Below are 22,006 nucleotides of genomic sequence, written 5' to 3'. Positions count from 1 at the left end.
CATACATAGTACAATTAGTGCTTCAAGGTAGGACTTTAAAGCAGGAAGCAGCTGATGAAGGGGAAAGTAGTGGTGGGGGGATTGACATTAAACCTAGGCCCCAACTGCCTGTTGAAGTGAACATAAAAGATCGCATGGTGCTATTTAAAGACGAAGAAGGGAGCTCCCTGATGTTCTGACCAACAATTATCCCTCAAGCAACACCACTAAAACAGATTAACCAGCCACTTATTTCATTGATGTTTGTGGGAACTTGCTGTGCACAAATTGGCTGCTGAGTATGCCTACAAAACAACAGTGATTGCACTTCAAAAGTAATTCATTGTCTGTGAACTGCTTTGGGACATCCTGAGGACATGAAAGAAATTATATGAATAAAAGTTTTTTCTTTTTCTCTACCAGTCCTCCCATACTCATCTCTGTACTGCAAGACCCTGGACCCCATTACCAGTGCTCCGAGATCCCAGGGCCATCCCCAATGCTGATAGATCAGTGTGTCCCCTGATACTAATACTTGGCATAACACCCTGTCCTTATAAAACTTCTGACTCATTGTAAGCAATATACTAAATGATCAGCTCTAATATACATATATTTTATTAAAAGTAACTGCTTGTGATAATAAACCTACCTCATATTTTAAGGTTTTGGTCAGTACTTGCTAAGATACTAGAAAGCTCTATAAGCTGGAAAGAGTTAGCTATAAGATTGTAGAGTATAAGTAACAAATTGTCAATAGATTCTCAAGATAGATTTTTAAAAATCTTGTAACAACACTTAATTTGAAGATATATAGAAATCTTGTACAATAGCAAAATACTGTGAATGCTGGAAATCTGAAATAACAACAGAAAATGCTGGAAATACTCAGCAGGTCAGGCAGCATCCGTGGAGAGAGAAACAGAGTTAACGTTTCAGGTCTGGGACCCTTCATCAGTACTGGAAAAAGCTGGAGATGTAACAGATATTAAGCAGGTGCAGAGACAGGGGGGTTTAGAAGGGGAGGAAGGAATTGAAAGAACATACTGTACTTTTGTAAGAGGCAGGAAAGATAAAATGTTGCAAATGGGAATGGCAAAAATCATACAGCATGAAAAATGGGGGCAGGGATTATTATCTGAAATTGTTGAACTCGATGTTGAGTCCGGAAGGCTGTAAAGTGCCGAATCGAAAGATGAGGTGCTGTTCCTCGAGCTTACGTTGAGCTTCATTGGAACAATGTAATAGGCCGAGGACAGAGAGATCAGAGTGGGAGTGAAGCGGAGAATTAAAGTGACAGGCGACCGGAAGCTCAGGGTCACCCTTACGGACTGAACGGAGGTGTTCTGCAAAGCAGTCGCCCAATCTGCGTTTGGTCTTCCCAATGTAGAGGAGACCGCATTGTGATCAGCGAATACAGTATCTTAAATTGCAAGAAGTACAAGTAAATCGCTGTTTCACCTGGAAGGGGTGTTTGGGGCCCTGGACAGTGGGAAGGGAGGAGGTAAAAGGGCATGTGTTGCATCTCCTGCGCTTGCACAGGAAGGTGCCAGGCGAAGGAGAAGGGCTGTTAGGGGTGATTGAGGAGTGGACCAGGGTGTCGCGGAGGGAGTGGTCCCTTTGGAATGCTGAAAGGGGAGGTGAGGGGAAGATGTGTTTGGTGGTGGGATCACTATGCCGGTGTTTATGCTCCATATGAGCCTCCTCCCACCCTACTTCATCTAAAAGAAAGAAAGACTTGCATTTCTATAGCGCCTTTCACGACCACCGGACGTCTCAAAGCGCTTTATAACCAACTAGCTGGGGGGGCCCGGCGTTGCCAGGGCAGTTTAGAGGGCCGCGCGGTTGACGGCCGGCCGCTGCCGCTCCCTCGCTCTGTGTCTCGGGCCGCGCGGTTGACGGCCGGCCGCTGCCCCGCTCCGTGTCTCGGGCGGCGCGGTTCACGGCCGCCCGCTGCCGCCCCCCCCACTCTGTGTCTCGGGCCGAGCAGTTGAGAGGCCCGGCCCGAGTGACCCCAACTCATCTCCCGCTCCGGCGGGCCGACGCAGCTGCCCCGCTCGCTGTTGAGGAAAAGCAGGGGAAAAAATGGCGGCTACGTTTGGGGAGGCTGCAGGATTAGGTCCCGCCTGTGACGCACCGATTGGTCAACCATCAGGTCACTGAACTGTAGGATTGGTCAACCATCACGTCACTCAACGCTAATGAGCGGTAGGATTGGTCAACCGCTAATGAGCGGATCTTTGAACGTTTTTTGTATACTGTCCGAACAATTTTTGTCTGACCAAAAAGTAAGTATGCCTATGACACTCCCCTGATCATCAGCTTTCTTTTGATATAACATATGTGTAGGTACGCTCTATAACTTTTGAGTGTATAGCGGACAGACAGACATACAGACAGACAGACGGACGGACTGACAGACAGACAGACGGACAGACAGACGACAGACGGACAGACAGACGGACAGACACCACTATCCTTTTATATTATATTTTATATTATATATAGATGAAGTACTTTTGAAGTGGAGTCACTCTTGTAATGTGGGAAATGCAAGACAAAAAAAAGAATAGGCGCAGAGACTGTAACCATTGATAAGGGAGAAAGGAATAGAAGGATATGCAGATAAGCTTAGATGAAGTAGCGTGTGAATCTTAAACACCGGCATAGACCAGTTGGGCCGAATGGCCTGTTTCTTTGCTGTAAATTCTATGTAATTCTATGTAATAAGGATGGTCCAGTGAAACATTTTTAAAACATGACAGACCTTTACAAGCTATTAAAACACACATGATCTTTTGAAAAAAATCGTACCTCTTTGACCATGCTTTTGGTTTCCTACCCTAACTCTTCTCCCTTCACTGCTTGTGTTTCTACTTCTGTGGAGTGCTTTGGGATGTTTTATCATGGTAAAAGTGCCACATTAATATCAGTTGTTGCAGATAAAACTTGTAATTAAAATATGAATGATAGCCATTTTGTTGCTTACATGTGTGCTAGCTATTAAATAGACACAAAACATTATCTGCAATGATCTATTATCATTTCAGTGTGAAATCAAGTTGAACTATACACACCTTTCACTCCTCTTGTTTTGCATGAATCACTGTCAGTTTAACTTTACAACTCTCAAACCTTCTTAATCAACCACCTTTCAGAGCAATTTACGAGTGCCAAACAGCACAATCAACATGAAATTCTGTGCACATTTGCAGTTGGGTTTCAACATGCACTTGAAATAAAAATGCCATGTAATTAAATCCTTATTATAATACTAGTGTTCAAAGATTTTAAATCCTAAATATATACCTTTAATTTCAACTGTCAAGTCTAGACTGTTCCCTTGTATGAGTGGAAAGAAATCACAGGTCAGTAAAAGTGACCCACCCCCAAACACACACACACACACGTGGGTTAAACAAGGTGTTCAAATGAAATGGAGAACACTCACACATAGGATTAGGGTTAGCGATTTGGAATCAATGTGTGCAAGTGATTGTGAGGAACAGGAGTCAAAACAGATTCTCACCATTCTGAACAAAATAGCTGCTTAAGTTCATCTGATTGGCTATGCCCATATGCCCTCCTCATCATCCTATTTGGTTGCAGATGACAAGGACAGCCAATGATAGCATGCGGACGAAATAAGAGCAAGTTAGTATATGCAAGCAACAACCAGGTTGTACATTAGAATAAAGAGGTGCCTTCCCAGAGATCTCCTCCCCTTTGTTTTGTGCAAAAGAATGGATTTGTTAATGGACAAACACATTTACTCAGTTTCCTTTGAATTGAATCACCTCAGTATTATACATCAGTGACAGGGTTGTACTGAACGCACCAAAATACAAAATGTATTCACTGAATTTAAAAGGGCTGGCGGGGGGGGGGGGGGGGTTAAAGAATGAAAAATTTATGTATCATTTTTAGTATTTTCCTTTCAGTTTTGGGTACACCAGCCTTTAGGATATACCAGTAGTGCCAGTCCACTACAACATCCTTCACCATGGAATGGTCAGAGCTGGATTTTAGGGTACTAATGTCCTCGCAATTTAATTATATCAAGGGAATACCCAAATTAATTGTATCAATTCAAATTTACAAAAGTTGATAGGACAGATCACTTATTCAGAGTTTAAAGTGAAAGTTCCGTAACTTCTCCTAGACTACAATGCTGTCAACCTCAGAAAGAGATTCTAAGAGTCTTCAAATCTCATCTTAAAAAAAGATTGAACAGGGTACAGGGCTGCTCTATAAAGTGAAACTAGTGATTTTCTTTCTGGTCAGCCATGGTATTTTTTGCATGTCAGACACCTCACTAAGCTTAAAGCCTCTCTCCTTGTTTAGGTTGAATTTTGGGTGAACACCACCCACAAACCAGTCCGTGTTTTTACAACTAAATCCAGCTCTCTATTCTAGCCACAAATATCTGAACCTAACATTCTGCAACTGCAATAACGGAGACAGATTTAGTAATGAAAACATCAGAAGTGTACAAACCTGACAATCCACACAGGAGGGCACACATGATCCCCAAAGAACCTCAGACAGCGTAGGTGCAGTTTGCCAATGGCTGAAGGTTAGGGGACTCCCCTCTAAGAATGTAGAGGGGTTCTACTGGAGCTTAATCAGCTAATAACATAGAGTTTACCCAGAAATTTCCCGCTGCTTTCCTGCAAGGTTTACCCAGCCCATTATGGCATTGCCTTAGAGCTGAGTGGGAGGATCCCCAACATTGAGTGACTGGTCTACCTCTCTTATGTTACACAAATGAACCAGACTGATCAATCATCAACCATGCCCTGGAGTAATACGGACCTGGCACAGAAAGTGACTTGCTTGCAATCTTCCATTGCCAAACATATCAACCTGAAGCCTACACCAAGGGGACCCAGCATACCCTCCTCCCAAGGGACATAGTCATTTGTTGGTCATTAGACAGCTGACAAATTTAGATTTGAATTCCCATAAGGTGCATAGCAGATACCAGGAACTGCTCACGAGTGACGTAATGAGCAGCACAATTCATCAGAACATAAGTAAGTCCATTGCCATCCTCAGTTCAAAGCATGGATACGCAGCATATTAAATTGAAACCAAAGGTTGAACAAATCCATCCAATTTGAAATCTGCCAGCAAATTTGCTCATCTATCTCCATCTCACTGTTTGGAGCTCTATGGAAAACTCCCAACAATGTAACAGTTCCCCCTCTGTTCGTCAACTCAAGCCAAACAGATTCAGGTCTAGAATCATCTAGTAAATGCTTTCTATTTAACATCATCCTTAATCAATACTGCCATACCCCCTCCTCTTTTTCCTTCTCTATCATTCCTGAATACCTGGTACCCAGGAATATTAAGAACCCATTCCTGGCCTTGTTTGAGCCATGTCTCTTTTACTGCAATCACGTCATAATCCCATGTAGCAACTTGTGCCTGCAGCTCATAACGTTGTTAGTTACACTATGGACATTGACGTACATATAATTAATACCTCCTTCATCACTTTCGCTATTTTCCTCAATCTGGTCCCTGCATTTTTGGGGATATTTCTAATTCTACTGCTGCTTATATCTCTCTGTCCTCTCCCTGTTATTTAATCTTGAAGTAAATAGTGCATATGGTGTCAGTTTTACTTTACTGGCTAAGGCTAGAAGACAGCAGAAAATATAGAATATTGCTCCTCTACCTGGACAGTAGCTGTCATACTTAACAAATATCTGACCCACCTGTACATTTTATCTTCATGCAACACATCTGTAGAACTCCCTTGGGCCATCCTAGTCTTACAGAAACTTCTCAGTTAGCACTATTCCCTTGACCTTCCATCACAATACTGTAAATTGGAAAACTTTCAAAGATATTTCACTGCATTCATGGATTGAATTCAGTGTAAATTTAAACTCACTGCATTTAACATAAGTATGTTTTAGCAAAATTAATGTTGCATAGAAGTGCTAGGAGCCTCAGGCTGTGTGAAATACTCTAAGGTAGTATTTCTTGATTGAGAGGGGATAAAACAAAAGCAAAAAGGGAGAGAGAGCATTATGACATATTGGAGCAATGGGATGAGGGTATGCACTTGTGATTTACTACACCTTGAAATCGTGACCTCTGCATCACTGTGATGCTAGATATTAGTCACAGTATGTTGGAAATCACATTTGACAAAGGGACTGCAGAGGATGGAGAGAGGGGGCCCTTACTCATTTATGAATAAGAACAAGTAACAAAATAATTAGTCCTTTTTAAAACAGCTATTACTGTGCACCAACACAAGCAGACTCCCAGTATTCATTCCTTCCCTGGGCCAAACTTGTTCATGCTTTGATAAGATTAGGATAAATTTAACTGGATTTCATTTGGAGTTGGGTGTTTTTGGTTGCTGTGCACAACACTGTCACTTTTTACATGCTACACAGGAACAACATCAATATAACTTAACAAACATTAATATTTTGTAGGCAATATTTCAGGGAGAATGTATACATTCGTGCACTGTAGAATATTAAATAATTACAGTTCAATTGGATGCATTTAGGAAAAAAATAAACAACATTTCTGATTTACTGAGTTCTGAAACTGATTATAATTCAGTGAGACCCATTACCGTTCTTCTTTGGATGAAGTCAATCATAGGTTTCCTGCCTTTTGAAATGAAGAAAGATTATTTCAAGCATGCACTCAAGTATCACCACATTTTATTTCTCATGCCACAGGGCTGATTTTACAAATGTGCACTTCCAGTGGGGAGCATGCATTTGTAAAATTGGGTCTCATATCTTTCCAAGAAAGCTGGCATCAGGTGTTTCTGGCTTGCAAGCACACAAGTGAATAGTATCTTGAGTGTCATAACAATACCAATAAATTTGTATCGTTTCCAAAAGAAAGTGACCTTATAAACTGGCATGGACGCCATTTTGTTTTCAAAACGAGATAGGATCCTGAATTAGAATCATAGAAATTACAGCAGCGAAGGCACCATTTGGGGCCTTTGCTAATTCTTCAAATGCAACTAACTATCTGCTCTAATGCCATTTCTCCACCCTCTCATTAATCTTTTATATTCTTTCTTTTCAAATACTTGTCCATTTCTTTTTCAAATTACAGTAGATCATCTCCAATTTAATACCCCATTTGCGATAAAGCATTCCATGTTCTAAGAAGCCTTTGAGTGAAAAAGTTACAATCTTCAGTATATGCTACCTTGTTACCAATTCAACCAGTAAAACAATCTTTCACTATTTACCCTCTCAAAATCTTTTATAATTTTGAAAATCTCTATTAATTTGACCATCTTTTATATTAATATGCTGGGCAATTCCTAATGACAATGACCCTTTCAAGATGCAGACAGAATGTAACACAATTTAAGTCAGTGAATGTTCCACTTATTAAAACAAAACATAATCAAGAACATGGAACTGATGCCAATTTTTCACCTAGCTCTTAAAAAATGTCAGATAGTTTGGGATTGGATTCAAAGAGATGGCTCTTGACACACCTCTAAATGTCACACAGCATGGTCACTATGAAGGTGACGTGTCTAGACTTTGAGAGTAAAAATGGAACCCATAACAATTCACAAGAACCTAGTTCTTCTACAAAATGAGGAAATTCTTAAGTGAAAAAGCACTGATTTTAAGAGCGGCTCAAGTCATTTCTGGTTTCTGGACTGAAACCTGAAATAAAAATTGAAAATCAGAAGGGATCAGGTTTGGTACAAACCATAAACGAGGATGTTGCCAGGACAGGAGAATTTTAGCTATGGGGAAAGATTGGATAGGCTGGGGCTGTTTTCTTTGGCACAGAGGAGGCAGAGGGGAAACTGAATTGAGGTGCAAAAAATTATGAGGGGCCTAGATAGAGTGGATAGGAAGGACTATTTCCATTAGCAGAAGGGTCAATAACCAAGGGGCATAGATTTAAAGTAATTGGTAGAAAGATTAAAGGGGAGTTGAGGAGAACATTTTTCACCCAGAGGGTGATGGGGGTCTGGACCTCTCTGCCTAAAAGGGTGGTAGAGGTAGAAACCCTCATCGCATTTAAAAAGTACTTGGATATGCACTTGAAGTGCCATAACCTCCAGGGCTACAGACCAAGAGCTGTGAAGTGGGATTAGGCTGGATAGCTCTTTTTCGGTCGGCACAGACACAATGGGCTGAATGGCCTCCTTCTGTGCTGTAAATTTCTATGATTCTATAAAGCAAAACAGAACAAAATTATGACAGGAAAATCGAACATATTGAAAGTGCAGACTAAGTCATTCAGAGTTCATTTTAGGCAAGGTTGTTGGGCCATTGGTTCTTCAAAATTAGGTTTTAAGCCAGCTAAGAAACCATATCATTTCACCTTTTTGTGCTTCTTTCTGCATTGCGCTGTTTTTATTAAAACTGTCATTATTCATATTTTTACTCAATTTTGGAGCAATGATATTGATCATCACAGCCATCCTCCATCATTTTGAACTTGACCCCAATTACTGTGTAACATCTGTAAAACAAGCCTTCTTTGGGAACCGTCTCTTGAAGTCTCCACGTGGTAAATGTGACACACCAAAATTTTACACATCTTTTTAATTCGACTGGGAAAGGGATGGATCCATGAGGGTATTAATCCAATTTAGACAGCAAAACTATGCTTCCAATTTTTGAATTCTTACTTGCATTGTTTGTAGTTACCAATTTCACAGTCTGATGGCAATCTCTAATTAATATCGGCCTAGCATTACTTTCCTGCTATCACCATCAGAAATCTGTCAGAGAGTGATTATTTTGCTATAGCACAGGACACCTCTAAGGTTGAAGAGAGCGAAAGAAAAAAAAAATCAAAACAAATATCAGGAAATTGTGTTTAATTAATGCCAAATTTAGGTCTTAAAAGCCTCTGGATTGTCGGAGAAATGGAAAACTGAGGGTGGCAAGCGGGTCCACAGTTTTGATGACAGGGAAAAGAATGAGTTAGAGCATCAGAGACTGCAATAAGTCTTGACTTCAACACGATGAGGGGAAGGGGAAAAGCTTGTAACACAATGCATTTGCAACTGCACAAGTGACCCTTGTTTATCTGCTTGGGCTATGTTTACCATATTAAGGTATGTAGTTCAACAATTCAGTCTGGGGAATATAATTATACAAAAAGGGATGCCTGTCCTGCACAAAAGACTATTTATAGAGGGTAATAAAGTGAAGTGAGAAAAAGATAAAGAAAATGGTTGGGTAAAGGCTGAGAAACCAGAAAATATGCTTGGTACACCCTTTAACATTCCTACATGTGATCCCAGCAATCAGTCCAATTGTTGCTTCTTTCTCTGTCACGCTACATGGAAAGGCAGGATTAAGTAAGTAAGAAACAATCAGCAGCTCGTAAATGGAAACACATGGCACTTGCTTGAACTGGAAAAAATGGGCATCAGGGAAACCATTTACTGGTTGGGAATAGCGTATATAAACACTGGAATCCAACCATGACTTTAACAGGAGCCACAACCAGAAGCTATAGTATTGGAGCAGTCTAGAGGGAAAAAAGCCTGGGTCACGTGTGTGTTACTACCACAGCATCATTTACAAAGACCAAAGTACTTGCATATTGTCAATGTGCTGGCTTTCCCTGGGTATGTTGTTAAGTGGTTTGCTGAGGTTTCATGGCAGAGTCCATGTGTTCAAAAGCATTGAGGTACATTAACCATATTTAGGATAACAAACCAGCTATAATGTGGGTTTGAATGGATTTTAATAATGCACCATATAAGTTGTTGTCACTGATTAGTGAGGTGGGTTTTTACAGGAGGTTTAGCCATTCTGTTTATGAACTATTTTTTACAATTTCAACTTGAATTACAATAATCACAACGTTTAAAAAAAAAAAAATTAAACCGTTACTAAGGAGCCTGCAGCCGTGGTAAAAAAACAATTATCCTTTTGAAAACAAGCCGGTTATTGTAACAGTAAAACCAGCGAGTTTCTGGTGTGTGTAATTATTCATACACATAGACACACACCCCTCCCACTGCGTTTGGTTGCGAAATCACAGCTAATCTCATGTCCAAAGCGATCCAAAAATAATTGTGAATTTGGTTTTATTTCTATTATTGTGAAATAAGCTGATCCACTCTAGCATATGTTATGAATACATTTATGTCTAGGATATGGATTTGGTGGGGTTCTCAGAGGAACTCATTTGTGCTTAATCCTTCCATGTGCGCTCAGACTTGTGCCAACAAATGAACTGATTGCAATCTGGGTCTGCTTTGGGCAAAACAAGTGGGTCTAGTTTCACACAGGTGCTGTGCCAAACTGGATCAAAGGGCATCAATCTAGGTTTTACTGGTCTAGTAAATCTAGACTGCCATTACTGCTCAAGTGTAGGATGAGGAAATCATATGACAACGTCCTCATGCACATAATATATAAACATAACCAGCCCAATGATTTTTTTTCCAACACTAAGAGATAATCCCCTTCTGTGGTGCAGTTTTGCAGCCCTTCACATTGCTACTGGTGTTAAATCACTCAACTCCAACCTTGATCCAGGTCTGTTGGAGAGGATATCCCGAATATAGCTTTTCTCTTGCTGATGTGTCTGAGAGAAGTGTTAATGGTGCTATATAAACCCTAACCATTAACTGTACAATTCCCAGTTAGAAGACAAAATAATTCTCACCTGTTCTGGGGAGGGTTTATGGTTCGTCTGCACTGAATGTGCTGAGGATTTCAGGTGGTCCTCCTCGTAATTATCTGCCATCAGCTTCATTCTGTTCTGGGTCTGTGAAAAGGAAACAAAGATATTCATAGCCATTTGGTTAGCCTCCTCCAATTGGTACATTCCTGTACTCCTGTTAAATGAATAATTGACAGTAGTGTCTGACCCACTTTTGCAGCTAGGTGTGCTCTTTGGGGTAGGGGAGGGTAAATAACTGTTACCATGCCATTCCTTACTCCAAGTGTCATTGACGAAAAAAAAAATACATATAAAAACGTTTCCACTTAACTAATATTGTTCCATATAAGCTCCGCTCACTGTTGAAGTTGGGACTTGCAGACATAATGATACTACATTCATGCGGAAACACATAATTGTAGCTTTGTCTCTTTTCATGACCCCCATGCTTTTTTCTAGTCTCTGATACATGCATGTCTCTCTGGGTTCCGTGTCCAAACACACCTTTTATTCTCCAATCATCTCATCAAGGATTTTATTTCTGCACTCCCTTTCACTTACATAGTTCAGTGCCTCAATGCTCTTCCACAAGAGGCGGTTTTGAAGCAGAGCGCAAAAGAAAAGGAAGACTTGAATTTATATAGTGCCTTTCACAATCACCAGATGTCCCAAAGTGCTTTACAGCCAATTAAGTACTTTTTGAAGTGGAGTCACTGTTGTAATGTAGGAAACGTGGCAGCCAATTTACGCACAGCAAACTCCTGTTTTAGTGATGTTGGTTGAGGGATAAATTGACCAGGACACTGGGGAGAACTCCCCTGCTCTTCTTCGACATAGTGCCATAGGTTCTTTTACGTCCACCTGAGAGCAGGTGGGGCCTCGATTTAATGTCTCATCTGAAAGACAGCACCTCTGACAGTGCAGCACTCCCTCAGTGCTGCACTGCAGTGTCAGCCTAGATTTATGTGCTCAAGTTGCTGGAGTGGGACTTGAACCCACAACCTTCTGACTCAGAGGCGAGTGTGCTACCAACTGAGCCACAGCTGACACTGTACATCAGGCAGATGGTGGGTGGGGTGACTGCAATAGCCACCTGATATAGCTAGCGAGATGCTCCAACCATTTTGCTGGTCAAGCTTCATTTTCATGGGAGCAGCAAGCAGCTAGCAGAAACTGAGCGCCGATAGGCAGCTTGCTGTTCTGGGCGCAGTGGGAAATCAGACAGCCCATCCATGGAATTAAGGCAGACGAAATTGATTAAAGGGAAGTGCTGGGCCAGGCCAAACTGAGGGGGATGGAAGTGGGGAGAGGGAAGGGGAGGAGGAGAAAGGGAGAGAGATGATGGACAATAAATGATGTTCAACCTGCTGCCACAAAATCTACATCAAATGCATTTTTTAAGTCTCCTTTATTGGATGCTGGTTGTGGCAACCTTCTGCTCAGGGGCAGTGGCCGGGTCCTGCATGTGTGGCACCGCGCCGTCTCATTGCTGACTGTTCAGGAATGTTGGTATCAAGACCCATTCAAAATGGTAGTGGGCTACCTTTGGGTGGGACGGTGGTGGCAAGTGTTAGTTTTTGATTTTGGTCCCGCTGGTAAATGGGGCAGTGAGGAAACCAAAACTGGGGCCATAGTCTCTTTGTTCCTACTTAAGTGAGGTTCACAATTTTGAGGTTTGGCAGCAGATGGGCTGCTCCATATACCACTCACTCCAACAATGTCCTATAATTGTAAGGGGAGAATTGTAAAAGCAAGCATCATAAATGCATTTCTAATATTTGGAAGCAGCCATCTAGGTTGTAATGGATTTAGACAATATTACTCCTCCGGTAAAGACAAACAAGGTGTGGACATGCACGAAGGACAAAATCACTACAGCTTTTCTTCCTCTAGCAACACAACACAAAATACTAGGGTTTATCAGTTTCATATAACAGATTGGTAGCCTCAATCCCTAAGCATCTGTTAGATAATACTTCATTAAATCTCAGCAATCCATTTGGCTGTCTGGCAGAGGCCTTCATTCTGAGAATGTTGTTTTTTTATGGGAAGTAGCTGGCATACATTCAGATCTCATTTCAAATAAGATAGCAACAGGCGCCTTGGGCATTAGAATCAAGATATGAACCAATAATAATGGCTGCATTGCATAAAGGCAAAATTGCCACATGCTTTAATCAGTTCTCTATCCCCTATTCCAGTACAGAACAATTCTCAAATCAAAAATACAACCAAAGCAGTTCTTTCCCAAGCTGTCCTGCCAGTTGGTGGTTGGAATGACCTTGTTCAAGATTTATTAAAACCACTTTGAATACATGTTCATCTTCCAAATGGGAACATTAACCATTCTGGGCTGTATGCTTCATATAGATCCAGGACTGTTATTAAGCTCACTTGCTACAGCCTGTTGACTAATCCGTTCATGCCCACCTTGAAGTCATTATAAAAGATCCAACTGTACACAATGCAAATGCAAAAAAAGATAATCCCTTAATGACTGTTATTACTGAAGAAGGCAGTTCCTACATACAACTAAATCCACTACTCTGCAGCCTCAACACTATGGAAACTCATTTCTGGAATACTTTTCTACCTAAACTGATAATAATGTCCCAAACGAAGTTGTGGTACATTTGGGTGCCATGGAGCAAAGAACAGGGGTGTGTTTCCCTACAGACTGGAGCTCACATTACGGGCTTAAATGGATATCGTACCAATGCCCACAGTTTTGAGTGTTGAAGCACGAATGCACTGCATCACTTCATATTTTTGCACTTGTACTTTTTAAAAACATGTATGGCTATTTTGCATGCGATATCTAATAACTGGCAGAAACGAGTTTTCTGCAAATGGATGCTAACTTCCCACATTTTAGGTGTGTCAGACAAAAGATGGAATTTAAAAAAAAATTAAAACTTTAAAAAAACTTTTTCTTTCTGTCCCCTTTTTACTCTCTCTCAATCCAAACTTTCTTTCCCTCTCCTTATTTCTCTTTCTGTACCTGATTTGAATTTACCACTCTAACTTGTTCAGACCATACGCTGTCCATTTCAGAATCCTTCAATCTGATCCAAGGAGTGGACATATAATTTGGCCATAAAAAGCAGCAAACCTGAGGATTGGGAGCAGTTTAGGATTCAGCAAAGGAGGACAAAGGGATTAATTAAGAGGGGGAAAATAGAATATGAGAGTAAGCTTGCAGGGAACATAAAAACTGACTGTAAAAGCTTCTATAGATATGTGAAGAGAAAATGATTGGTGAAGTCAAGCGTAGGTCACTTGCAGTCAGAATCAGGGGAATTTATAATTGGGAACAAGGAAATGGCAGAACAATTAAATACATACTTTGGTTCTATCTTCACAAAGGAGGACACAAATAATCTCCCAGAGATGTTGGGGAACATAGGGTCTAATGAGAGGGAGGAATTGAATGAAATCAGTATTTGTAGGGAAATGGTGTTAGGGAAATTGACGGGATTGAAGGCCGATAAATCCCCAGGGCCTGATAATCTACATCCTAGGGTACTTAAAGAAGTGGCCCTAGAAATAGTAGATGCATTGCTGGTCATCTTCCAAAATTCTATAGACTCTGGAACAGTTCCCATGGATTGGAGGGTAGCTAATGTAATCCCACTATTTAAAAAGGGTGGTAGAGAGAAAACGGGGAATTATAGACCGGTAAGCCTGACATCGGTAGTGGGGAAAATGCTAGAGTCCATTATAAAAGATGTACAGTAATAGCAGAGCACTTGGAAAACAGTGACAGGATCGGACAAAGTCAACATGGATTTACAAAAGGTAAATCATGCTTGACTAATCTACTGGAATTTTTTGAGGATGTAACTGGTAGAATAGATAAGGGAGAACCAGTGGATGTGGTGTATTTGGACTTTCAGCAGGCTTTCGATAAGGTCCCACATAAGAGAGTAGTGTGTAAAGTTAAAGCACATGGGATTGGGGGTAAGGTACTGTCTTGGATAGAGAGCTGGTTGTCAGACAGGAAGCAAAGAGTTGGAATAAACGGGTCTTTTTCCGAGTGGCAGGCAGTGACTAGTGGGGTACCGCAGGGATCGGTGCTAGGACCCCTGCTATTCACAAAATATATAAATGATCTAGACGAGGGAACTGGATGAAATATCTCCAAGTTTGCAGACGACACAAAGCTGGGTGGGCGTGTGTGCTGTGAGGAGGATGCAGAGAAACTCTAGTACGATTTGGACAGGTTGGGTGATTATACTGCATTTGCCATGCATCTGCCCAATGTGGATAAATGCGAGGTTATCCACTTCGGTGGCAAAAACAGGAAGGCAGATTATCTGAACGGCAATAGATTGGGAAAAGGGGAAGTGCAACGAGACCTGGGTGTCCTTGTGCACCAGTCGCTGAAGGTAAGCATGCAGGTGCAGCAGGCGGTTAAGAAGGCAAATGGTATGTTGGCCTTCATAGCGAGAGGATTCGAGTACAGGAGCAAGGATGTCTTGCTGCAGTTGTACAGGGCCTTGGTGAGACCACACCTTGAGTATTGTGTGTCGTTTTGGTCGCCTTATCTGAGGAAGGATGTTCTTGCCATGGAGAGAGTGCAGCGAAAATTCACCAGACTGATACCTGGGATGGCAGGAATGACGTAAGAAGAGAGATTGGGTCGATTAGGCTTATATTCGCTAGAATTTAGAAGAATGAGAGGGGATCGCATTGAAAATTATCAAATTCTAACAGGACTAGACAGACTAGATGCAGGAAGGATGTTCCCGATGGCGGGGGAGTCCAGAACCAGGGGTCACAGTCTAAGGATAAGGGGTAAGCCATTTAGGACTGAGATGAGGAATTTCTTCACCCAGAGAGTGGTGAACCTGTGGAATTCTCTGCCATACAGGACAGTAGAGGCCAATTCATTAAATATATTCAAGAAGGAGTTGGATATATTTCTTGAGGCTAAAGGGATCAAGGGATATGGGGAGAAAGCAGGGACAGGGTACTGAATTTGGATGATCAGCCATGATCGCATTAAATGGCGGAGCGGGCTTGAGGGGCTGAATGGCCTATTCCTGCTCCTATCTTCTATGTTTCTTTGTTTCTATGTTAAGGAGATATGCAGTTGCTTTCCCTGCTCATTCGGGTCCCAGATGCCCTGTAGTGGGTGACATGCCGTTTCTATCTCGCACTTCCAGCAACTTTCCACGCAAAAATATCATCGACATTAAATGGGCAAGAGCGAGTCTAATCAACGGCGGATGCTGGCCGTTGACCGGATACAGGAATTTTGGGGCCATTATTCTTCAAGCGTTCTCAAATCAAGTTTCTGTTTAATTCCAGTCTTGGTATCCACCTCAAGAAAACTATGATGGGAGCTCGCAACACGGCTAATGTAGAGGCCTAAAAAGCATGTGCCACACTCACTCACGTGACACACCTGTCAACATAAGTGGTAATAACTGAAGGCCTTTAATATTGTTAGAGACTTAAAAATATTGTTGAATTTGGCGTGCCAGAGTTTATGTTGACAGCCACATACATGGTAAATTTTGTTATTAATGGGTGGAGATGGGACTGGATTTTCATTTTTTTGGCGAAATAAGCGCAATTTCGACATAGAAGTGGTAAGGTGTGCAATGGACATGACAATAGTAATTCAATCACGCGAGAGCCACATAGTAAAGTGAGTTAGTCTGAGTTTTATAAAATTGAATAAAAAATTAACTGAAAATTGAAACATCTTCATGACAACTCTACTGCGGTATTTTGTACCATGGCCAATATCACATCTGCTGAGGCATAAATGTTTCCCAACAGCCAATATGAAAGCTGCAAAACAGAATTTTCAGAGCGTGCTGCTCCTGGGCCTGTCTAAAAACTCTAAGAGCACACAAAGACACTACACTACACCACATGGCATAAACTAGTGTTTATTTCTGATTCACAAATACTTAATCGCAGGCAAAAAAATTCAGTTTTTCATCCCCTAATCAAGCTTGCTTGTCTATGTTTTGGCTGAACAGATGCTTTATCAAACCCAGGTCTCGACTATGTCTCCATTACAGACAAACTGGAGACAAAAAGTTCATCAGAAAACAAACCTACCTCTAAAATCCAAGTTAATAGCCGCTCTTTTAAATTAGGTAATTCAAATGGCTCAACACCAAGTCAATGTTCCAACATTTTCCTGTAATTGCTTTAACCATGATGGAATGGATTTGAAAAGGTTTTCGATAGCAATTCCATTACTGTCTGCTTTGAAAGGAAGATAGATTTGGAAGCTGTGTGGCACACAGCAGAATGCCGTGTTGATGGAATCTTCCACTCCTTTTATAAAGGTGCAACCCTCGAGTGCTGCAGTGTACGAATAGGAATATGGAGGTGAATGTAAGTGTTGCAAATGAGGAGCTAGGATTGGCAATCTGAAGTGGGCAGCTGACACTCCCTGCTCCCACATATACCACAGCATTATTATGCTGTCCAAATCTCACAGAACTAAATAAAGCAAAAAGATCACTGAACAAGTGGAGGATTCTACTGTGGAGCCTCTGGAGGGCGATTAGAAAAAGGTGCAGGAACTTCTTTTTCATGGCTGATGCTCTCTCAGCCCATTGGAGCTCAAATTAGCTTTTTCTGTATTGAGTCATACCCTTGCCAAAAAAGTGGACTGCACACAGGCCTTAGCAATATGATAGAAATGTTTAAAATTGTGAAAGGATGAGACGGTGGAAAGAAGCAGACTGCTTCCAGTAGTGAAAGGATCAAGAATGAGGAGCCATAGATACAAGATTAAATGTAAGAGATTTCGAATAAAGAGCAGGAGAAACCTCTTCACACAGAGTTGTGAGGATGTGGAATTCATTCCCAGGGTTAGTGATTAAGGTGGAAACTATATCAACATTCAAGATTAGACTGAATAGGTGCATGAAGGAAATGGGTTCAAGGGATATGGGAACAGGGCGAGGGTTAAGCACCAACACAAACTGGTTGAGCCAAATGGTCTGTTTCCGTGTTGTAAGTTCAGTATATTTCTATGACTTTCTCTCTGTGCAGGAATCAGCTAGCCTATGTTCAACACAACTTTCCCCAATGGGGAATTGAAGATGTGTACCCATTTTCAACAAGTGCATGACATACAGATTTTTAAAAATTCATTCATGGGCTGTGGGCGTCGCTTGCGAGGCCATCCTTTATTGCTAATCCCCAATTGCCCTCAAAGGTGGTGGTGAGCCGCTGCAGTCCGTGTGGTGAAGGTACTCCCACAGCGCTGCTATGGAGTTTTCCAGGATTTTGACCCAGCAACGATAAAGGAGCGGTGATATATTTGCAAGTCAGGATGGTGTGTGACTTGGGGGGGAACTTGCAGGTGGTGGTGTTCCCATGAGCCTGCTGCCCTTGTCTTTCTAGGTGGTAGAGGTCGCGGGTTTGGGAAGTGCTGTCGAAGAAGCCTTGGTGAGCTGCTGCAGCCACGGGGTGCCAGTGGTGGAGGGAGTGAATGTTTAAGGTGGTGGAGGGGGTGCCAATCAAGCGGGCTGCTTTATCCTGGATGGTGTTGAGCTTCTTGAGTGTTGTTGGAGCTGCACTCATCCAGGCAAGTGGACAGTATTCCATCAAACTCCTGATTTGTGCCTTGTAGATGGTGGAAAGGCTTTGGGGAGTCAGGAGGTGAGTCACTCGCCGCAGATTACCCAGCCTCTGACCTGCTCTTGTTGCCACAGTATTTATGTGGCTGGTCCAGTTAAGTTTCTGGTCAATGGTGACCCTCAGGATGTTGATGGTGCGGGATTTGGTGATGATAATGCCGTTGAATGTCAAGGGAAGGTGGTTAGACTCTCTCTTGTTGGAGTTGGTCAGTGTCTGGCACTTATGAGGCGCGAATGTTACTTGCCACTTATTAGCCCAAGCCTGAATGTTGTCCAGGTCTTGCTGCATGTGGGCACGGACTGCTTCATTATCTGAGGAGTTGCGAATGCAACCAGACAATGTGCAATCATCAGCGAACATCCCCAATTCTGACCTTATGATGGAGGGAAGGTCATTGATGAAGTAGCTGAAGATGGTTGGGCCTAGGTCACTGCCCTGAGAAACTCCTGCAGCAATGAACCTCCAGTGTAATTATCCTTTCTTATAAAGCAACAATTACAGCTTATACTATTCAATGGAATCCAGAGATTTTATAGTTTGAGGTTTTATATAGAATTTATGACAAAAAGTTCTGCAAGATGGATCGAAATTACTCAACCTTAATAAAAATAAATCACATTTAAAATTAATTAAAATACAATTTAATTAAACATTTAAAACAAAAATGTAATTTTTTGAAAAATAAATGTAAACATTTTTAAAGGGGCCAAAAATAACCTAAACTAATTTTAGAAGGTTTTAGAATGTTTAAATGATTTAAAAAATGTATTTAACCCGTACGCTGGTAAAAGGGCCTATGCCTACTTTTACCAGGCGTAATAGTTTAGTGGACATTCGCTGGGCAGTAGTTGGTCAAATAGCCCAACTCTGCGCCAGTGAATGTCCATTTCCTGCGCATGCGGATGATCTGTCATGCTGAAACTTGACAGATCGCAAGTTCCCAGTTTCCGCGTATGCGCAGTGCATGCGGAAACCCGGAACTTGCGGGGCACTTATGACCGTGTACTCTGTGCGTACACAGTCATAGACCCCGTAAAATCCCCCATACTGACAACCCCAGTCAACAACAATAGGAATTGCACCAGATTTATTTTTACATTGAAGGTGATGCTGGCCATTTTTAGTCGCAAAAAAGCACAAGAGCCTCTTAGTGACAGTGACTATCTGTGTTCATGTCTGTACAGTATGTGTTACAGTATTTGTTTTATGTTTTAACCAGATGCAAATTTTACTGGTTTAGTGGCAGAGGACTCGAAGAAAATGTTAAGTCTCAGTTCACTTGCACCTGATAATGTGAAATAAGCTATGAAGATTTTTAGTGGGCTACCAAATTTGATAGATAACTAAGTAGCCCAGGAGGCTATGAACAAGACAAAATGTATGTGTCGTGGGGAAAGAGGGGGATTTCTATCGAGAAACATTAGACTCATACTCAGATATATCATACATGACATCATTCAAGTTCATTCACTCCAAATTATTCCAATCATTTTTACATGTTGTACAGTTCGGCCATTGTTCAGTGTCCAGTCATAGACAATGGCAGTTAGATTTACGCGTGAACTCATAAAACATTAATCAGAATCATGGTCAGATGCAAGCATGGTCCTCAGATTCATTTCTCCAAAATGCTGCTTTATGAGCAGGAATTCCAACATTAGAAACTTCATAGCAGGCTTAAATAAATCACATTGGATTCGTCACAGAATAAATCTGGCAGCGTAAAGGAGGTTTCTGGTTCACTTTGTAGCCGTACTCTGTTATAGAACATCTCAGAAATAAAGAATTGAACAGAACAAAACAAGGAAGCACACACAGTCCACGGAAGTTAGCGGCTCTGTCTATCAAAAGCCAGTTGATTGAGGATGAGGTTTTTGAACTAAAAAAGGGCATGTTGGCTGTGTAGTAATCTGGATAGGGAAATAGCAGCTCAAGTCTTATGCAAAAGGTCCCCTAACTATCACTGTTTGCTCCACTGACACAACAAATAGTGTCCAATCCCATCATTTTACACTTCAAGGGCCACGGTCTTCCTTGACGACAAACACATTCCTGCACCTTATTTTTAGACAGATTAACAATTTGAACTTATAGCAGAGATGTGAAAGGAAACAACGGAATTTAAAAAAGGGAACAAAGATGTTATCACAAATGCGACAATTAGTCAGTGTCTTTGAAATTATTTGCTCCCCATTCCAAACAATGTTCTACCCACATCGAGCTGCAACAGGATCTCTTCTATCCATCAACTTCTATTCTCACTTCATCTCACAGTACTGCACTGAAATGTTTTTACTTATCTCAATCAGAAGAACACAAGGAACCATGGGACAGTGCCTCAATAGCTCAGTGGGTAAAAGCACCACCATGTGTAGTTTTAGGTCACACAGACCAGCAAAGTCCCAGGTTTAATTCCTGTCTGGGCCTAGTTAACTGATTTCAGCCTGGGTAGCTGCGGGAGCACTATCATTCTGTGTGTGTGCCTGGACTGAAGAAGGAAAAATCAGCCAAGGTTCCTGCTCCTGACTGCTATCCATGATTCCTGCTGGGAAGTGCACATGGACATTGAGTAAGGGCAGGGTTGGGCTCAGAAATGATACCTTCCATGGTCGAAGAGCCTCCTGACATTCACTATCTCAGTTCAAGCACAAAAAATGGCCACTTGGATAAGGCATCACAGGGCTGCTGCTGCTTATCATGACACTATGGAAACAACCCCAGCATGAGTCAGCACTTTCAAGAGGGCGAGAAAAAAAATTGTGTGGATTTCAGACTGTAAGGAGAAATTCCAATTGGCACATGGAAATCTGTTCCTCGCCCAGACCATACATAATTCAAGCTAACATTGTACTCTGCCCAACCTATTTAATCTGGAGTAAAATTTATGAAAAATTCTTTTCCCTCTGAAGAGTTAATCGTGCAACTCTCCAAACTTATATTCTACATTATTCGTCCTTGATCAATTTGGCATATTTGTTCGATTCCAGCTGTTCAAAAACCAAACTATTCCACTCAGGATTTAGTTATCTGTTTGCACTTCTCCTTATTACTGTTCAGAAGCAGATTATATTTATCCAGCTCTTTTTTTGTAGTTGTTAATCAACATAACTAATTGATTTTTAAACATTTCCCTGCATGGAACAGCCAACTACTGCAGTACAGGCAAGCAATAGAGATGTACTGTAGCTGATGTGAAGGCCAAGGACTGCGAGGGTATTTATTTATTTATTTAATTATTTTTTTTTATTCATTGCTGGGATGTGGGCGTCGCTGGCTAGTCCTGCATTTAGTGCCCATCCCTAATTGCCCTTGAGAAGATGGTGGTGAGCCGCCTTCTTGAACCGCTGCAGTCCATATGGTGTAGGTACACCCACAATGCTGTTAGGAAGGGAGTTCCAGGATTTTGGCCCAGCGACAGTGAAGGAACGGCGATACAGGTCCAAGTCAGGATGGTGTGTGGCTTGGAGGGGAACTTGTAGGTGGTGATGTTCCCATGCGTCTGCTGCCCTTGTCCTTCTAAGTGGTAGAGGTCGCGGGTTTGGAAGGTGCTGTTGAAGGAGCTTTGGCGAGTTGCTGCAGTGCATCTTGTAGATGGTACACACTGCAGCCACAGTGCGCCGGTGGTGGAGGGAGTGAATGTTGAAGGTGGTGGATGGAGTGCCAATCAAGCGGGCTGCTTTAGCCTGAATGGTGTCGCGCTTCTTGAGTGTTGTTGGAGCTGCACTCATCCAGGCAAGTGGAGAGTATTCCATCA

The 22,006-nt window shown here is 41.8% G+C and overlaps 1 protein-coding gene across 5 annotated transcripts in view; it reads right to left on the bottom strand.

Annotated features, from left to right (window-relative positions):
* The window catches only part of LOC147106110 (ELKS/Rab6-interacting/CAST family member 1-like), a 1,260,296-nt gene that overhangs the window by 188,575 nt on the left and 1,049,715 nt on the right, over positions 1–22,006 (bottom strand). For 3 of the 5 annotated variants that reach the window (XM_086008889.1, XM_086008886.1, XM_086008887.1), the window contains one exon: positions 10,639–10,740. In XM_086008889.1, the coding sequence (XP_085865015.1) occupies positions 10,639–10,740 (102 nt within the window). Of the gene's footprint in view, positions 1–3,508; positions 3,575–10,638; positions 10,741–22,006 lie in introns of all 5 variants that reach the window. The other 2 variants (XM_086008888.1, XM_086008891.1) reach the window with 1 other exon arrangement.

This window comes from Somniosus microcephalus, chromosome 16 (assembly GCF_052327205.1).
Source record: "Somniosus microcephalus isolate GS21.2 chromosome 16, FLI_Smic_1.0, whole genome shotgun sequence".
Taxonomy (NCBI): Eukaryota; Metazoa; Chordata; class Chondrichthyes; order Squaliformes; family Somniosidae; genus Somniosus; species Somniosus microcephalus.
The sequence above is the reverse complement of the archived record's forward strand: the minus strand, read 5'-3'. Positions and strand labels throughout refer to the sequence as shown.